The sequence below is a fragment of the Acomys russatus genome, chromosome X (genome assembly GCF_903995435.1).
Source record: "Acomys russatus chromosome X, mAcoRus1.1, whole genome shotgun sequence".
Lineage (NCBI taxonomy): Eukaryota > Metazoa > Chordata > Mammalia > Rodentia > Muridae > Acomys > Acomys russatus.
Genome location: NC_067169.1, coordinates 24,862,460 through 24,882,945, shown reverse-complemented (window position 1 = coordinate 24,882,945; position 20,486 = coordinate 24,862,460). Strand labels below are relative to the sequence as shown.

At 41.8% G+C, this 20,486-nt stretch overlaps 1 protein-coding gene across 8 annotated transcripts in view; it reads right to left on the bottom strand.

Annotated features, from left to right (window-relative positions):
- The window catches only part of Clcn4 (chloride voltage-gated channel 4), a 66,675-nt gene extending 49,983 nt beyond the window's left edge, over positions 1-16,692 (bottom strand). For 2 of the 8 annotated variants that reach the window (XM_051142403.1, XM_051142404.1), the window contains exons 1-3: positions 16,183-16,538; positions 14,779-14,962; positions 2,617-2,677 (exon numbers count right to left, since the gene is read on the bottom strand). Coding sequence is in view for 5 of the 8 variants with exons in the window: in XM_051142399.1 (XP_050998356.1) it covers positions 14,779-14,792 (14 nt within the window). In the remaining 3 variants the exon portion in view is untranslated. Of the gene's footprint in view, positions 1-2,616; positions 2,678-14,778; positions 14,963-16,182; positions 16,539-16,584 lie in introns of those variants that run through there. The other 6 variants (XM_051142398.1, XM_051142402.1, XM_051142399.1 and 3 more) reach the window with 5 other exon arrangements.
- Between the last annotated feature and the right edge of the window lie 3,794 nt (positions 16,693-20,486).

Here is a 20,486-nt window from a genome sequence, read left to right as displayed (position 1 = left end):
AATAGAAAAATAAAAAGCATTCTTATCTCAGAAGCCACAAAAAAGCAGGTGGTAAGCTGGGTTTAGACTATGCAACAATATACTTAGCCTGCTCCTAGTCTTCTATCTGATTATAGAACTAAGTTCCAATGTGTTTGTACACTCCACTATGGACAGATATTTGTTGTGATCCACTGGAACTAGTTCAAAGTTAAGCAGCCACAGTCATGCCTCATAGGTTCATTTAAGGGACAGAACGAGGTCCCAGAAATGCCAATAAAGGACATCACTAAGATTTCAACCCTGACATTACGAGATGATAAGAGGCAGTTCTTAATGCATGCACGTACACACACACATAGAGAGAGAGAGGGAGAGAGAGAGAGAGAGAGGAGCGAGTGGAGAGAGCGAGGGGAGAGGAGAGAGGGAGAGAGAGAGAGAGAGAGAGAGAGAGAGAGAGAGAGAGAGAGAGAGAGAGAGAGAGAGAGAGAGAGAGAGACCCTAAGGTTTCTTTGAGATTCTCTAACCAGAAGGATTTCCCACAACTAATTAATTCTTCCAGTTTCCAGTTGCCCAGGCTCATGAATAAAATATAATGACTGTATTTCTCTAATAAAATATTCAAAGTCAGCATTAAAATTAACCTCTAGTGAACATCATAAGACTCAATAGGAATTCTAGAAGTATACAGTTGGAGGAGAGGAACTGAGAATATGCTCAGAGACAGGCCTAGGTTAGGTGACATCTAAAAATAAGCATCCATCCCCCACAGAAAAAAAACTTTTCATTTCTTACAGATTTTCTAGCCAATCTCAATGACTAATCCACAAGCAGCCTTGAAAAGGTCTTTTTCTCGAAATCTACATGGTGGTTACATAAGGGGCTCAACTCAGAAGCTGGTACAGCCTATGAGCTCATATATGGTATTACCACATATGGACACCAGAGGGAGCCTCTCAGGATTTGCTGGTTCAGCACCAACTGTGTAGGCAACCAATTCCCTTTTGTTGAAAAAGATTTCCTCTCCATTGGGTAGATCTGAGTAGGAGACAAGACATTTTCCACAATTGAGTGGAGGGTGGGGTCTGACTTTCACACAAACTCTGGTGCCCCATATTTGACCACGTCCCCTGGATGGGGTGGTACTCAGAGGAAGGATAGCAGGCTACCAAGAAAAGACTTGATACCCTATGAGCATATACAGGGGGAAGAGGTCCCCCTTAGTCAATCATAGGAGAAGGGAGTAAGGGGAAAATGGGAGGGAGGGAGGAATGGGAGGATACAAGGGATGGGATAACAATTGAGATGTAATATGAATAAATTAATTTAAAAAACTAAGCCTCAAAAAAAAAAAAAAGAAAAGAAAAGAAAAAGATTTCCTCTTTTCCCCATCTTCTTTAAGTTATAACTCGACCCAGCCTCATTGAAGCTTCTCTGCTTGGCTTGTAGGTCACCAGAAGTCCCAAACTGAAAGAGCCCATGATAGGAACTGAACCCTAAGGAACAGGCACTGGTGTAATTGTCTCTCCAACTCACTGCAGTTTCTCTGTCCCCTTTAGTAGCTTCTCTTCTAATCTGCTCTGACTCAAGTGCACGCTTAAACATGATTGCAAAAGATGGCTTTTAAACGCAGAATGGTGAGCCAAAAAATCCAGACACATCAGAATACACACTATGTGATTCTATTTATAGAATATTCAGAAAAAAAAAAGCAGAAGTAGGCTGTGATTCACCAGAACCAACAATTCGGTGGTAATTCTACAAAGAAAAGAAAAGCCACAAACAGTAAATGTCATGAAACGGATTAAGAGGTGATGCGTGAAGCAATATGTTGTGTCCTGACAAGGGTGGCTGGGGTTGTCAGGGAACTGCTCTTAGACTCAGATATCAGATGTGGGAGCATCATCAGCCCACTGAGTTTTGAACAGCCAGGCCAGCCAGTTCCTCATTCTCTACTTTGTTGTCTGGTGAAAGGAATATTGGGAGCTCATGTTGAATGAGGATGTCCCAGGTTGTCTTTACTCAAAGCCCGAGTCTCTGCACTCAACATAACAAAATGCTTAAATACTGTCATCCAGCACAAAGTAATCTTCACATTGCCCAACAGAATACTGTGCTTCTTTTGTTGGTTTGCTTGCTTTGTTTGTTTTCTGTTATTCCATACCTCAGACTGCCTGAAACTCACAGCAGCCCTACTGCTTAGCTTCTCGAGTGCAGATAGTACAGGCACGCACCCACCATTGAGCACTTACTATTTCTAACCTGTCGGAGTGCATGGAGGCAAAACTAAAATGGCCACAGATGTTTTTAATGCAGTTGCAAATATTGCTCTAGCTATCTTCTTATACTTTTCATATTTGAAAGATTAAAAATAGAAGCTTAAAAACAGTGAAGGGCCCAGACAGTGGTGGCTCATGTCTTTAATCCCAGAACTTGGGAGACAGAGGCAGATGGATCTCTGTTTGTGAAGCCAGCCTGGTCTCCAGGAGCAAGTTTTTCTACACAAAGAACCCTTGTCTAAACAAACAAACAAACAGACAGACAAAAACAGGGACGGGCCAGGTATGGTGGTCTATAGTACTAAAACCCAGGAACATCATAACAAAAGCAAGTTGAGGAGAAAAGCATTTATTTCACCTTACACTTTATAGACCATCAGCAGGGGAATCCAAGGCAGAAAGCCAAACAGGACAAAAACCTGGCAGTGGGAACAAAAGCAGAAGCCATGAAAGAACACTGCTTACCACTTTGCTCCCCATGGCTTGCTCACCACTGAGGACAAGCTGTTCAAGGATGGCACTGCCCAAAATGGGCTGGGCCCTCCCAGATCAATCACTAATCAAGAAAATGTCCCCTAGACTTGCCAACAGGCCAACTGGATGGAAGAAATTCCTCAGTTGTAATTCCCTCATCACGTATGATCCTGGCTTGTATCAAGTTGACAAAAGAAACCAGAACAAGGAGATAAAGTAAAGTTGGGATTTTGAGGTCATCCTCCATTATATAGCAGGGTTTAGATTAATATGAGATTTAGTCTCAAAAAAAATTCAAAAAAGGAAAAAATGAAATATACCAGAGGGACCAGGATTTATTTTCTGCTTACAAAATATTTTCTCTGTCTCTTTGTCTTTCCCTGTGTGTCTCTGCATTTCATGTTTCTCTCTCTGTCTTTCTGTCTCTAACACACACACACACACACACACACACACACACACACACACACACACACACACACCAAATACAGAGCTAGGTATGTGAGGCTTTTCTTCATTCTCAACCTTCATTGGGCATTCCTGCCACATGCCAAAGAAATTATAGACAAATCTGCACCTTGACCAATTTTGCCAATGGTTGTAATGCTACATTTCAAGCATGTTACATGTGAATTGACTTGTACATGTGGCTCTGTTGTCCTTACCCAATTTATAGACCGGTAACTATATCTGATGCATCCCATTCGTACCATTTAAACTCTTGTAGTAGGCTCTAGTTAATTTTCTAGTTGCATTTCTATATCTGACATAATTGTTTTGGAATCCAGGGATGGTGATTCTGTTCATGTGACATGCTTGAAATGCATGGTTGGAAGCCAGTGTGAACAATGACACTCAGAACTAGTGTAGAAATACCCCTACTCCCTTGCCCCTCCAAGTGGATAATTTAAGTAGCAACCACAATCTGGCAGCTTCTTAAACCAACTATGAGGCCAACCCCTATTGTCCTCATGCAAATGGTGGAGGAGTGTGTGAATTCAACAGGGAAACTGGTTTTAAAACCTATTCAAAACACTAGAGAACAGCTCAGCATGTTTGGGACCCTAGGTTCCACGCACAGTACTGTGCAATTATATAAAGCATCTCAGGAAGTATATTTTAGATAAATTTTGATGCAATAACTAGAACACTCTTTGTAGAAAATCGTGTTCTAAATGAAACAAGAAGCTCAACGAATCTCAAAACACAAAAGAAGAACCCAGACAATCAAATTGGCAACACCAGGGAAAATCAAGCTTCCTAACTCTATTTTTTTTTTCCTTATTTATTTTCATGTGATGTATATGGGTGTCCGGCCTGAATGAGTCTGTGTACCACATATGTGCCAGAAGATGGTGTCAGATAATTGAAACTGGAGTTACAGGCAAGTATGAGCTGCCATGTGGGTGTTGTGGATCTAAGCCAGGCTCCTCTGGAAAAGCAGTCAGTACTCTTAACCACCGAGCCATCTCTCCAGCCCTAAACCAGGATCTCTTAAAATCAGCGTGAGAGAAAAGATACACAGACAATAAACAGCCAAATAAGTACACAAGTGCCTTTACAGTTAAGAAACAGAGGGACCCTTGTCACAGACAGGCGGGAGGATCCATCTTAAAAGGCGGCTTCTCCAGTGATGGAAGCATCTCTCCTCACCTTGCTGCCTTGTGTCACCCCACCCCCAGCCATTTCAAATTCACCTTACTTTAAAAAGTTACTGTTGGGCTAGTGAGATAGCTCAAAGGATAAAACACTACCAACCCTGGTAACTTGATTTTGATTCCAGGAGCCACATGGTAAAAGGAGAGCCAACTCTTAACCAACTGTCCTCTAATAACTCATGCTATACATGCATGGATAAATGTATACACACATGCATATGCAAATAAATAAGTGAATGAATGAATAAATAATAAATAAATAAATAAACAAATAAATAGAATTTAAAGTTGCTGTCAGGGCCTGTGTGTCTAATGTTGCCTAATGTACAAGAGGCCCAGGTTTGAATCTACCAGTAGTGGTCCATGCCTTTAATGCCATCCCATGGGAGATAGAGGCAGTAAGGTCAGAAATTCAGGTCATCCTCAGCAAAGTGAGTTTGAGGCCAGCCTGGGATATATGAGACCCTATCTGAAAATTAATAAACTTACAAGCTAATTAATTAAAATATTTTTAAATTCGGTTTTTTAAAAGCTCCTGTCAAATGTATCCTATGGACAAAATTGCATCAGGATGATGGAACGTCTGGTGGAGCTAGACACAATGTCTTTGGGGTTGTGGAGGTCCCTGAAGATAGAGAAGGGAAAATTTGCTGTTTCCTTGGTTGTGCTGCTGAATTAAATAGTCAGAAGCAAAGGATGACCATCAATTCTTCATAGCCCAGTATTCAGTTATTGGCTGGACTTTGTGTAAGTTTGAGACCAGGGCTTTTCTTATAGGAAGACGAGTTTAACTTGACTTGAAGCCACAGAAGATGAGTGTAAGGAAGGCTTGGGGCCAAGGATCACCCACCAAAAAGAAGAAAAGTGGCAGAGAGAATGCAGTGGGGTAGCTCTCCCCTCATGAGGTTGAACTGGGGTTTGGCTAACAAGAGAAGGCCATACAGAAAACTGCTTTGCAGATTCCCTAGGACTAGCTCGGGCTTTGGCTGAGATGCCTGCACACACATCTCAGGGTGGTCATGGAAGCCTGTACTATATGCTGACCGAGCAGTTCTCCCAGGACTCTGTGGCCTAGTTGTGTTTGTTTACTTCTCAGATTTTAGTTCCTGATCTGGGTTGATTTGGCTAAGCATGAGGCTTACTATTCCTCCTACAGAGGAAGCCTGGGAGGTGCTTGTTGGCCTAAAAGGACTTTGTGGTCAGGATATAGGAAGGCCTACCATAGTGAGGTATTTTTCCTCATAGCTTAGGAACCTCATAGCTCACCAATCCTGTCTCTCCCAAAACATGTGAAAGGCCTGAACCTTCAGCCATCATCTCAGCCACATTAGCCATGTTCTCTTTGCTGTGGCCAGTCTGAGGAGACAGTGGGGATACATCAAGGCTGGGTCTGATGCCCTGCATACAACCTTGACAAAATCACTAGACATTGGTGTTAGTTATTTATTTTATTTATTTTATTTTATTTTTTTATGAGTGAGAGTATCACAGGGAAGCAGAAAACAGATTGTGGTTAAAAATTGCCAGGAAAAAAGTTATCAAAAGGCCAATATGAGGAATGCCAGGAAAGGAAGGGGTGCAACTTCCAGGATACAGGGCACAACTTCCCTGCAGCACTGTTTGGCATTGTTATGGTTGAATTCTATCCACCTCCAAATTCCTGTGTTGACGTTCCAGCCATCAGTATTTTACAGTGGGATCATATTTGGGGACAAGGTCTTTACAGAAATAATTAATTTGAACTAAGGTCATTAGGATGGAGCCCTAATCCAATTTGATGAGTGTCCTTATAAGACATAATATGGGCACAGAAACACATACAAACATAAGAGGACAAGCCAGGGATAGACCTTCATGAGATTATTTCCTCCTAGCCCTCAGAAGGAAACAACCCCACCCACAACTTAATCTGACTATGGAAGAACTTAATGTTATCTGAACAGTATATGATCCTCCGTTACAGCAGCCCAAGCAATAAATACAGTATAGCCAGGTTTTGTGTGGATGTGTTTGCCTTTGCCCACCAGAGAGATGAGAAGATAACCCAAGTGTCTTTGGGAAACTGCTTCCACACAGTTGAGGAGAAACATTGCTCCCAATACCCATTCAGTGTAACCTGGGAGCATCCAGGTCCTAAAATGATCATGGCCTGTCAGGCATTGCAAAAAGCCTTGGGGCCTAGGCTCTATGCAACCCACTTCTGGTAGTATATAAGAGCTATGTTATTTGCTGTTTCAGTTAATTTATCTTAACAAAGGCCCAAGGTAACAGTTCTTGATTCATAGAGCACTGGGAGTCCTACAGGTTTAATGTGTAGGAAGTATTTAGAAGAGTATTTTAAGCCACATATTCATTATTGTTGTTGTTTTGAGCCTTTTCTTTTTGCTGTTATTGGAAGGTGTCTATGGGGAAATTCTAAAATGCTGACTCTTGGCAACAGCAACACAGAGACCTCACAGCCCATCCCCCTCTCTCTCGGTGAGGGTGGAGAACACTGAGTTGATTGTGTCACCAGAGGCCACATGAGGTTGGCCTGATCTCCTTTCCAACACACAGGCTAGGTTTCAAAATGGGACAAATAGCTGCGTGGGCCTGGGGCTGTAGGAAGCCTGCCATGCCACACACCAGCCTGCTCAGTCTTGTGTAAGGCAGACAGGGGGTAGCAGGGTACAGAAAGTACTGTTAGACAGGGAAGAAGGGGGAGGAGGTAACAGGAAGTGAACATCCCCAAGCTCTGTGTATTACAGGTCCATAATATATTAACATTTTGAAACAGGAGCAGTTTAATTCTCCTATGCTTGTATGTACTCCTTTGTTTCCAGCCTCCCTCTGTTTGAGACTGTCTCCTCTTTGGTCCTCTGGCTCTCAGATACTTACTAAGTAGCTAATGGGGAGCACTTATCGTTATCACCAGTCTAATGTTTGGAGAACTAGCTGCAGAGATGACAGCATCATACCCCCTCACCATCCTAAAGTTTCTACAACTTTGCCACCTGGTAATGACTGGAAACATTTTAGAATGACATCTGTAGAGTGCTTGCTATGTAGATAGATGCAGGTGAGTGGAACTGTTAAAAAGCCTATACTGCCTCCATCATAAAGAACCCTGCAGCCCCAGTGGGTGTGATGGTACATGGCTGTAATACTAGTATTTGGAAGATTCAGGTAGGAATACTGTAAATTTAAGGCCATCCTGGCCTAAAAGTCTGAGATCTTGTCTCTAAAACAACAAAACCAAACAACTGCACAGCCTCAAATATAAATAGTATCTGTGGTGCCTGAGAACCAGGAGGAGCCAGTCCAGAGCAGGAGTGGGTTCAAGTTGTGTCTAACCCCAGAAACCTCATCTCTAGTGCAGAGAGAGTGAGGACCACTCCCTCCCCTGCCCTGGGCCTACATGTCCTGGAGCAAGTAGTCCTGTGCTTTCCACATTTGCCCACACCAGAGGAGGTCACATAGTTCCAGCCAGGTTAAACTTCCCCTCTCCTTATAAGGTCATGTCCAATAAGCACTTGGAATTTTTCTTCATGCAAGTAAGGCATTCCCAGCACCTTGGCCCCAGCCAATGATGTACACTCACTCCAAGAGCCTCTACCCACTCCCAAAAGGTTTCAATAGCCTTTGTTCCCCCCAATTACATGAGCTGCTCAATGAAGCATGCCTCCTGAGAGTCGTTCTTGTCATGATCACTGGCTGCCTAAGGTCTCCATCATTTCTGGCCATTCCCAGCTTGTTCTCTCTCTCAGGGCACTAGTCTAGATTGCAGGTAATCATGCCATTAAGAGATAAGGATCTGCAAGTTTCAGGAGTTCCTTGTTTTTAATAGCTAAGTAGTATTCTGTAGTATAAATGTACCACAGTTTCTTTATCCATTCTTCGACTGAGGGACATCTAGGTTGTTTCCAGTTTCTGGCTATTATGAATAAGAGTGCTATGAACATGGCTGAGAATATGTCCTTGTTGTGTGGTGGAGCATTTTTTGGGTATTTTCCAAGGAGTGGAATATGGATTGAACTAGAAATGATCATCCTGAGTGAGTTAACCCAGACCCAGAAAGATACACATGGTATACACTCATTTATAATTGGACACCAGTGCAACAGAGATGTCCCCTGAAAGTCTTCACTTAGCCAGAGATTGGGATAGATACTGGGAATTTCTATTGGGACTCTAGGTGAGAGAAGTAAGGATGAATGTGAAAATAGAACGATCCAGAGGGTCCAGGAACCCTACAAGAAGACCATCAAAGCTGGTGGACTGGACCCAGGGGTGTCTGCTCAAACTACTGTACCAATCAAGGACAATGCATGCAGTAAACGTAGAAACCCCTTTTCAGATCTAGCCAAATGGACAGTACATTCTCCACAATTGTGTGGAGAGCAAGGACTGACTATGACATGAACTCTAATGTCCCCAATTTGACCACTTCCCCTTGGTGGGGAGACCTGGTGACACTCAGAGGAAGGGTAAGCAGGTTACCAGGAAGAGACCTGATAGACTGTGATCTTATAGTGGGGGATGAGGTCCCCCTCTGTCACAGACCTAAGGGAGGGAAATAGGATGAAAGAGGGAGGGGGGACAGGAAGGTACAAGTGAGGGGATAACAATTGGGATGTAATCTGAATAAATTACTTAAACAAAAATTTTTAAAAGGGGGAGAAGGATCAAAGTGGGAAAAAAACAAGTTGAAAAATCCTGGTCTACACACAGAAGAGATGCAAGCAATAGTTGCTGGATTAAAATGTTATTAAAAAGGTTGGAGGGATGGCTTGCTGAGTAAAAGCATTTGTCATGAAAATATGAGGATCTGAGTTGGAATTCCCCAAAACACATAAAAGCCAGATATGTAGCATGAACATTCATAATGCAAGCATCTATAATCCCAGCACTCCTTTAGTAAGATTGGAGATAGTGAGAGGAGAATCTGCAGAAGCTTGTGGACCAGCTGGCCTGGTGTGTACAATAAATAAGCAACAAAGAGCTTGTCTCAAACAGGATGGAACATGAGGCCCGATACCAAAGGTAGCCCTCTGACCTCTACACATATGCCCACATTCATACACTTTAATACACTCTTGTGCATGCACTCACATACACACACTCAAAATAAAATAAGAATAAACAACAATGTTGCTAAAGTGTTGAGTGGAGGAATGAATGAATGAATTATTGAGATTCACATCTTATGGAAATGCTTTTGTAGTACTCATAGATGGCCTTTTCTTGGGACATTAATGCATTTGAGTTTTTAAATGATGTGTATGGGCATGTGTCCTTTTGTAGGTACATGCAGGTGCTCACAGAGGCCAGAAGTGGATATTGAAGCTCTTAGAAATGGAGTTACAGGTAGATATGAGCTTTGTGATGTGGATGCTGGGAGCTGAACTTGAGTCCTCTGGAAGAGCATTACTTGTTCTTAATCATTAAGCCATCTCTGCAGCTGCTTGTAGCAGTTTTGTTGTTTTGAGGCAATGTCAAACTAGATAGCTCAAAGCTGGCCTGGAACTCATTATGTAGCCCAAGCTAGCTTCAAACTATCAATCCTCCCACCATAGCCTTCAAAATGCATTACTACACCCAGCATATAACTTGGGTTTACACTGAAATACTGTTTAATGACCATCTTCTCTGAGCTCACATCACTAAAGAAGACAAGCATGGTGTCTACCTTAACATACTGGAAAAAGGAACAAAAGACATGACAATTTTTCATACATAGCTCTATCAAAACTGGATGATTGATCATGGGCATCTACTCCTCAGATGTACATTCTAGAAATTGCTTTGATTTTGAAGCTTACTTCTAACATCTAAATACTATTTGTTTCTTCTCAGAGGACTGTTTCCTCTTTAGAGTTTTTCTGTTTTTCCCATAATACCATAATAACTGATTGTAATAGATTGCCCAATCCACATCTCTATCAATCAGCACTGGTTCAGTAAATTCCTGTACTGCCCATGGATGGAATGACTATGAATAGGTACATACAAATTAGTCTTCCAACAATAGCTCAGGTACTGTTCCACTTATATCCGTTTTTCCCCTTTTGAGACAAGGTCTCACTCTACAGCCTAGGCTATCCTGGAACTCATTCCATGCTGGCCTCAAACTCTTCACAATCCTGGTTGCACAAGTTTAGTTCTTATGGTGCTCTTTACAAGAAAATGAAATGAGTTACTGCTATAACAGAATGAATTTCAGAGACGTGTAGAGTGAAAAGAGCTGGATGTGAAAGTGTATTTTATGATTCCATCTACGTGAAATTCAATAATAAGCAAACCTATGCTAATAGGAACCAGAATAGCAATGGCCACTCTAGCAAGTGGGGCAAGATAGTGTCCTTGGAAGGTCTAGTAATGTTCAATGTATAGATTTACCAAAACTAATGGAAGCAATCTCCTTGCATCTGACTTTTTTGTGTCTATTCATTTAAAATATTTTAGATTTATTTATTTTTCATGTACATGTAAAATATATGTATGCATATATATATATATATATATATATATATATATATATATATATATATATATTGCAACTGGTACCCATAGAGATCAAGAGAATGTGAGATTCCCTGGAACTGGAGTCACAGACAGTTTGAACTGGCATATGGGTACTAAGGAGTAAACCCAGGTCCTCTGCAAGTCCTCTTAAGACAGGGAAGAAAAGAGGCAGGTGATAACATATTATATAGATGGATGTATCTGTACAGGCACTTTCTGAAATAGCATATAACCAGATTACTTATGGGTGATTGCCTTGGGAAAGTAAGGGGGCAAGAATATAAGGGACCTAAATAGTCTTTGTGTAACATGGAAATTGTTACCATGTCTATAAATTCCCATTTCAATAAAAATAAGTTATTATTTTTAATATGAAACTAATGTCATGATCTGTAAATGAAGCACACTCTTGAAAATGAGAAAGAAAATGTCTGCTGGGCTGTTTCTGGGAAGATAATTAGGCAAAAGACTGATAATGAGCCTTTCCAATGTCTAACACACTCACTGGCTGAGCAAGGAGTATCAGTGCTACAAGGCAATGAGAGTAATGTAGTTAGGAGAGTAATTCTTGTATCTTCTACTTAAACACATATTAAAGAGATCTCAAAAAAACTCAATAAAATGTTTAAATTGCTTTTATCATGGCATTTATCTCTAAGTACTATAACAAGCATCTCCAAAAAATAAGACCCCATCCATAAACATATGTACGATCTATCTGTTGCTGTGTAACAAATTACCCAAAACACAGCAGCAGGAAATAAGATTACCTTATCTTGTGTCCTACTTTCCTTTCTTGATGTGATGATACACTACCTTGACAAAAACAACTTTAAGGGAGTAGTTGATCTGGCCTACAATTCTAGATTACAGTCTATCACTGCAGAAAGCCCAAAGCAGCAGGAAATTGAAGTAGCTAGTTACATCCAGAGGCAGGGAGAAAATAAATGCATGAATATTTACTGCTCAGCTCATTTTCTCTATTTTATGCAGTTCAGGGACCAAACCCTAGGAATGATTCTGTCCACAGTAGGTGGGTCTTCCCACATCAATTAATGCAATCAAGACAATCTCCTCACATGCCTACTGGTCAACCCAATCTGGATAATTCCTTCGTGATACTCTTTTCAGGTGATACTGATTGTGTCATGTGAACAATTAAAACTAACCATTATAGTGTTTGACACATGAATCTTGGTGCACCTGAGCTAAGTGCAGGGGCCCCAGGTCTCTCAGAAGACTGCCACCACCTCATATCTGAGCTGTGGCTGAGAGATTTGCTGCCAAGTGCACTCATGCCACAGTTGGTTCTGGCTTCCAATAGAAGTCAGAACTGCTCAAGACACAGAGTCTCCTTCCTGTGCTGGAGTGACTCAAGAGAGAACACATACCCAAGACTAAAGCTTTAGTTCTTTATACTCTAGTTTTTTATATCCACTTGAATCACTGGGTGTGGCCCAAATGTGGAGGAAAAGGATTATGCAAGATTGTGTCCAGCAAGAGTAAAAATCTCAGATTCATATTTACCAAAGCAGCACTAGTCTCTTTGGATCATCTGATAGCCACACACATAACTCTTCAACTGTCCCCCAAATGTTTATTGCATGTTTGTTCTGGCTGGAATACAAGTAAAGGCCACAAATTGTATTAGGCTCTTTGGTCTCTTAAGCATCATTTTATGAATAATACCCTCATGCCCTCATTATAATTTGCTTTTATGAAACTGAATTATGAAGAGGCAAGACCAGAGAGCCCAGGGAGACATCCAAGCCTTCTGAGGAAACAAGAGTTGGAATGGTCTACTCTGGATGGAAGAGGAACTACCAGGACTCAGGAGAAAGACTTGTGAGCAGAAAGTGGCCTGGGGACTAGATACAGCCAGCTGTTGCCATCCTAGATTGCAGCAGCAGCCTGTTTTACTAGTTTCACTAAAAGCAAGCTATTACCTGAGGATTAGGCCAGGGGAGGAGGTTCAGACAGACATGAGCTGATGAGAAAAGGATGGAAGGGGACAGGGGCTTCACATTGAACAAATCATAAGAAAATAAGTCCTGGAATGTTAGAGCTGGAATAACATTTAAAGAACATCTCTGGGTTGAGACTATGATTCAATGGTAGAGCGCTTACCTAATATACAACGCATAACCTTGGATTTCAACCCCAGTACCAGGGGTGGGAAAAAAGAATAAACTTATCATCTATATCAGTAACTCCTAACAAAGGTCAATGGAATACTTAAGCAGGTAACAATTTTTCCACTGCATTTTGGAATGTCACAACTAGAAGAAACATCTTCATGCTAGCATCTTTAGGCAGAGGCCTCAGTCTAGGGAAAACATCCTACAGTGACTCAGATAACCTTCGTGGCATCCTGAAGTTAAAAAACTCTAAACTAAATTCCTTTGTTACTTTCTGAAGGAGACTGCTGAGGTATGAAAATATAATAGTTACTATTTCAAGGTTATACAGCTGTAAATCCAGAAGTAGATTCAAGTGTCTATTCCTCCTGCCTCCATCACCTACTTTACTCTGTCAAGACTTGGCTGGGGAGAAGAAAAGGTGGGGACCCAAGGATGCTTTTCTTTTGCTTTAGAGATGGAATCTAGGGTCTCTCAAATATGAAACACATTACCCAACACTGAGCTGCAATACTGCTAATTTAATATATGTAGCCAACGTAAAACAAAGAAGGAAAATCACAATAAATAAATCATGATGGACACAGTAGCCTATCAGGATATCTCCAAATCTGAACAAAACACCATCTTCAATTATCAGTTTGAATAGAACTGTTTCACCAAAGTTGCTGGTGGATGGGATTCTTCAGAGGGTAAGTTCCAGTGCTGATGCCTCAGCTTTTGAGACATCAGGGTTTCAGGAGAGAATGTTACATTCTCCTCTTTAGGATACCCACGCGAGTACTGGCCACAGACCAGAAGAAAGGAATATAAACAGGGTTGGTGGGAAAGAGGGCATTAACCCCTCCCCCCCCCCCACATGCACACACAGGCTGTCATGCTGGGCCTGAAGTCACCTGACCCCTCCATCTGCCGCTGAGTCATCAAGCCCCTGCCTTCAGTGAGCTAATTATGCAGCAAAGCAATTAAGAAGAATGCTGGAAATTCTAAAAGGTCTGGAATGTCTCCAACCCCCAGCTCTTGTTAAGGATTATTTTGATCTTAGAGATATAGCCATGTTTTATACTGGCCTGTTATCTTTGCAAACTACATTTATTATATTTTATTGACTGCTATTATTTTTAAATCTACTGAAAACACCTGCCTGGGGAAAAAAACACATTTAAATGCTATAGCCTTGCAAAACAATGTAAAAACGATTTAGACTGCACATCTGGCCTTGTTATTGCAGCTAAGAAGTTGTCATTCCCAAGCAAGTTTTTGCTTTGAGTGAAATTAGGCTCACTGCTGAGAAGCAATCTCTGTGAGAAGAATTAATAAAGATGCCTTTATTGAGCCAGCACAATGGCAGAAGGAAAATGGTTTATGGTTATCTTTTCAAAAGCAGCTCTTTCTCTTGGTCTCTGTCCTTAGAATATATGTGTTGTAGTCGGTGCACATTTCTCTCCCCCTCCTAGTAAGAGGCTTTTATCTTTCTGTCTGCCCTCTGGCCACTTTCTGCAGGTGTGCACGCCAAGACCCAACTCATGCAAGGACCTGCACTAGGCCACTCCTCATCTAATGCTTCCAACAGCAAAAGAAGCAGGAGGAAGCAGCTGTGGGCAGCAGGCGTTGCAGCAGCCGAAGGCCTTACTTCAGTTTTAGGGGACGCTGCCAGAACAACACACCGCCGACCCGGGCTCCACCTGCAGCGACTGTACTGCCCTGAGCGCCCGGAAGGGCATCCAGGCACCGTGCACCCCTTACCTGCAGTGCCGCATCTTGCAGCGTGGCCGTCCACCTGGACAGCATCCTAGAGCATCCTTTCTTCAGCGCGTCTGCTGCTAGCGCTGTGACATCATCAGGAGGCGGGCTCCGCTCTGCCACGTGACGTCTTTGGAGTCCTGCGGCTGGAGCAGAACCAAAGGTCCGAGGGTGGAGTAGGAAGACACTAAATATTCCAGAAGAGGTAGGTAACAGTCAGTCTAACCCCCTTTCAGGGTATTTGTCTTGATGCATGTCTATTGATTGGCCTCATTGGGAAAGTTGTGGCAAACAGCACACAAAAGCAATCGACATTATTACAGGCTCCAGGCATGTAATAGGATTTCAAAAAAGGTAGCAATAAGGAGATTATTGTGAAAAGGAAGACAATCTGGTGTTCTACTTTATCAGATACAACAGAGAAATATCTTTTACGAAAATCATAATGACACCTGAAATAGACCATGCATGAACACACTGCACTAAAGGATTGGTGTTCCAAATTATATGCCAAATATTACACTAAAGCAGTTCTTGATGTAATATTGTACTAATTTCACTTTAAGTTATGACTAATACTTTAAGTTACTCCCAGTAACTGCATTACATTTGTTCTTTTTGCTAGGGAAAACACCAGTGGCACCATATGTTAATACTATTTACTGTAATAATATTTGATTATTTAAAATACAGCACTATTGAGAAAACACAACAGTATGTGTCTGTGCTTATTTTTCTTGACTCCTGGGGTAAGACATTTCATCTCTCAAGTATGTGTTTGTCGAAAACAACTCGTTATTTCAGGTTGTCTAATTTTACTGACATTTTGAAGAAGTGAGTCACTTTACTGTTATAATGTACATTGTCAACATTTTTTCATTCACAGTAAAACAGCCTTTGCTTAAAAATTTTAAAATATTCTGTGATCAGTTCATAAATTGGAGCTAGCACATTTAGAAGTTAAAGCAGTTTTTTAAAAATACAATCTGTTTGCCAAAGCACATAAATGTTGTGAGGATTAAAAGGGCAAAGGTAGAAGCTCTTTTCATTTGTAAGGAATTGTTTTAACCTTAAGTCACAATTATAACATTCCTTTTGATCACTCCCCTGAAAGACAGGTTAAATAGATTGTTTGACAAACAGGCATGAGTTAAGTTGGCCGCCACTTACTCCAACAGCTTTTATTCACTTCTATATTTAACCTTGTCCCCTTTACCACCGTTGCCTCCAGATTAACCACATTTTTTTCTCAGAATGTCAAACTCTAATTTAGATTAAATACAGCCCTTGCCTCTCTCAGCAATCTATTATTTTCAAGACCATTATTATTTTTTAAATTGACAGTGGTAGTGTGGATTTCTAGGTCACTCCTCTCAGGTTTGTTTCTCAGAGTGACAAATAACTTACCTTTATAGCTCTGAGGTTCTTGAGATACTAAGCCAAATTGCTACTGCAATTCCTGGCTCCGTTGGGTTGAATGTGTGAAGCACAGTGAAATTGACAAGTTCATTTTCCTGCCAGAGGCAAATGTCGATTTCAGTCTTAGGCTCACAGAGGGCCCAGGACGCAGTCTGGCAGTATCACGTGTTCAGCTCAGCCACTCAGCCCAGCCCTGTCCTCCTGGGCAGCTCTTGGCTCTGGAAGATAGCCTTTGCAATGTGGTTGGCCTTCTACCATTGGTAAAAAGGTGTCCGGAGAGAACCCTACTTCTGCAATACAGGATGCCCCACCTCCAGAGGCTGGTGCTCCCTGGCCGTAGTTTCCCGGGGTGGGGGTGGGAGTAGAGGACTGCTGCGTGCTGTTATTCACCCTGCTGCCAGAGGCATGTAATTCACCCTGCTGCTCACATCCTTCCTCTGTGTTCAGCTTGGCTGAAATGACTAAATACCAACACCTTCCTCATCCGGGGACAGACTAAAAAAAAAAAAAAAGGGTTAGTTTCACCTTCTCTTTTTCCAAGTGATTGCTCATTTGAAAGCTCTCTCTCCCCTTCCTCCCCGTCCCACCGCGTCCCCCCCCTCTCTCTCTCTCTCTCTCTCTCTCTCTCTCTCTCTCTCTCTCTCTCTCTCTCTCTCTCTCTCTCTCTCTCTCTCTCACACACACACACACACACACACACACACACACGCACACACGCTATGGCATGGCCCTTTAATCCTAGTGCTCCAGCACTCACGAGGCAGAGACACAGGGACCTCTGTGAGTTCAAGGCCAGCCTAGTCTACAGATCGAGTTCTAGGACAGTCTGTCTCGAAAAACAAACAAACAACAAAGACTACCTGTCTGGAAAACCAACCAAAAACAAGGAAAGAAAGCAAGCACACTGTTGTCTGCTTGTCTGTCTCTGTGTCTGTCTCTCTGCCTCTGTCTCTGTCTCTGTCTCTCTATCTCTCTCTGTCTCTCTGTCTCTTACACACACACACACACACACACACACACACACACACACACACACACGCACACACACACACCAACAACAGACCTAAAATTGTTCAATTGAAAGCACACATTACAGCATACCTAAAATGGGGCCATGGAATTTCCTGCAGAATGAAATAACTCTTGTAATATCCTCTACCCTCAAATACCAAAAATAATAATAATAATAATAATAATAATAATAATAATAATAAAGTTACTGTGATAGTAGATACATAGAGAGAAAAAGACATTAATACTAGGTTAAATGGGACACAACCAGGCTCCCAATCATGTACCAAGTGATATATTTGTTGTATGTGGGTGCAAGATAGTTGTGGCTAGGTACACAAACTTTCACATATAAACATAGAAAACAATTAATAGAATTCACCATATTATCAAATATGGCAACTCAGTGGTTTAAGGGTGTTTTTAAAGCTGCCTTCTTCTTCCTCTTCTTCTTCTTCCTCTTCTTCCTCTTCTTTTTCCTCCTCCCTGCATCCTCCTCCTCTTCTTCTTCACTATACAATAGTTTCTCCATAATGACACAGTTTTATAACAAAAGAAATATGGAGAATGTATACTTTTAGCTAATTCTTTGATTCACAGTTCTTATTTGATTGGTCTCCAGTCCTAAGGACAAAGCTTGAAGGGAACAATCACAGCCTTTCTCTGGAGTTCTGACTGTCAGGCACCGGAAATGGGGGCCATTCATGTCATTTTCTGTTTTCTGTAACCTGCTTCTCATTTTACAATGGGGGGTGCACAGACACAGACACAGACAGACAGACTGTTAATAGTCTCAAAAAGCTTCTTCAGAAAAAAAAAAAGTTTCTTCAGGAGCTGTGGAAGCACCATTGGGCTCTAAATTTGAGATCCCCAATTTCTTTTTTCTTCACATATTTGTAATTCATAACATGAAGCTTTTTTCACCTTCCCCCTCTTCATTATCTGCCCCTTTCCTAGAAACACACACAAGATGAACTACACTATGGGATTGTTCAGTTGTGGGTGTTTTGTTTTGTTTTGTTTTGAGACACAGTCTCACTCTGTAGTTCAGGCTGCCTCTTGAGTGTTGTGAGAGACACCTTGCACAGCTAAAACACTGGTTCCTAATGGGAATGGTATAGCTCCTTTTCCCTTGGGGTTATTTTCAGCTGTCCCACTCAGGCACTATAGAGACAAGTAGTATATTCTTGACACCCAGAGGGTGGAGCCCAGAGACACTAGGGAACAGGCCACAGTGTAAAGAACTGCTGCCCATGACAGCGAATGATATAGCCTCAAATATCAATAAGGCTGAGGCCGAGGGCCACTGGTTTAGAATGACTTATAAAGTATGATTTGATGTCCCAACCATTCTGAAGCATTTCCCCCTTGATAATGTGCCGAAGACTGTGAACCTTCATGTAATGAAGCGCCTTCCATGTCAGCACTAAGGTATAGGAAAGAATAACTGCCAGTCTGCATATACACTATCTCTGAAAGAAACACAATAAATTGGCAGTTATATCTCTGGGGAGGAGAACCCAGTGGCTGGCCCACAGAGACTGGTGGAAAGTTTTAAGAGTTTTGGGATGCATTAAACATGTTTTAAACATACATGTCCCAAAGCACTCTCAACTACATGTGTCAAATATTCAATACTCTGAGTACATTCATCTCCAGGGTATTCATTGATGCTTACAGGCAAGTATTACCAGCAATAGCACAAGGAAAATGCTATGTCTTTCAGGACAGACAGAAGACAGTCTTGACATTGCCTCTTGCCCTCCGATATGCAGCACCATGTGGTCAGACATGGACTTACAGTCCCTGCTTGCCCTCTAGATGACATCTCTGACCATCCCCTCATTTCCTCTGTGAACCCACAACTCCCCAAGACTCTGGCATGGCATGCGCCACATTAGATACAAATCACTTGCTCACACCAGTCCTATAGTTTTTGGAGAGCAAGAAGAGCTGGATCTGCCTCTTCAAGGAAAGCTCAAGGAACCTCAAGGAAAGCCCAACACTCAGTACTATCTCTGTGCCATACCAAGTTACAGCAACTTAAATTTTGCTCAAATGCCTTCAGCTAAGAAACTAATGACATGGCTCAGAGGTTAAGAGTGTTTGAGGCTCTTTCCAAGGACCTTAGTTGGTTCCCAGCACCCACATCTGGTGACTCAAAATTGACTGTGACTCTAGTTCCAGAAGATCAAAGATTTTCTGGACTCTGAAGGTATGTACACATACTCATGCCTATACATATATGTATAATAAAAATAAATATGAAAAATATTCTCAACCAAAAATTAACACAACTAACTTATAACACCTTAACATATTACAATATTACTTTCTGTGCTATTTTGACATAATCTCATGCATCCAAGTTAGTCTTCAAACTTGCTGTATAGCTGAGAGTTACCTTGAACTTCTGATCCTCCTTCCTCCATCTCCCAGAGACTGGCATTGCAGCCATGTACCACCATACCCAGTCTCTGCAGGGCTAAACTCAATCTTAGGGTTTTGTGTATGCTAAGCAAGCATTTGAACAATTAAGCTACAGCCCAGTCTTATCTGCGCTATATTTTCAAATCTGCATAAACCTTACTTTTTGTTTCTGCAAATAGGGCAGTGTTATAGAATCTACCTGTACTGACTAGTATTATGTGAACTTGGCACAAGCTAGAGGTATCTGAAAGTGAGGAACCTCAACTGAGAAAATGTCTCGATAAGATCCAGCTATAGGATGTTTTTGTATTAATGATCTATGGGGGAGGTCCCAGCCTTTTGTAGGTGGTGCCATCCCTGGGCTGGTGCCCCTGGGTTCTGTAAGAAAACAGGTCGAGCAAGCCATAAGGAGAAAACCGGTAAGCAGCACCCCTTGTAGCCTCTGCTTTAGCTTCTGCTTCCAGGTTCCTGCTCTGTGTGAGTTCCTATCTTAACTTCCTTCGATGTGGAATTGTACTCACTTTCCTCCCCAAGTTACTTTGGTCATGGCATTTCATCCCAGAAGCAATAACCCTAAGAGACCACCATTCAGAGTTGTTATGAGGCTTAAGTGAGCCACTGAGAAAGAGGAAGCAGTGCCTTTTTGCATGGGAGATGTGACGGGAAATGTATGCACCTATATATAGTAATCACCCGTATTTCCAACTACGTGGAAGTTGTTGAGGGTACACACACACACAGCATGCCCAATTTATTTACATACCACTACCAAACTGTATAAACCCATTTTGGGGGGGGGACACATAAGAAATATAACCCCTTGCTGACTGGAAATGACTACTACCCTCTCA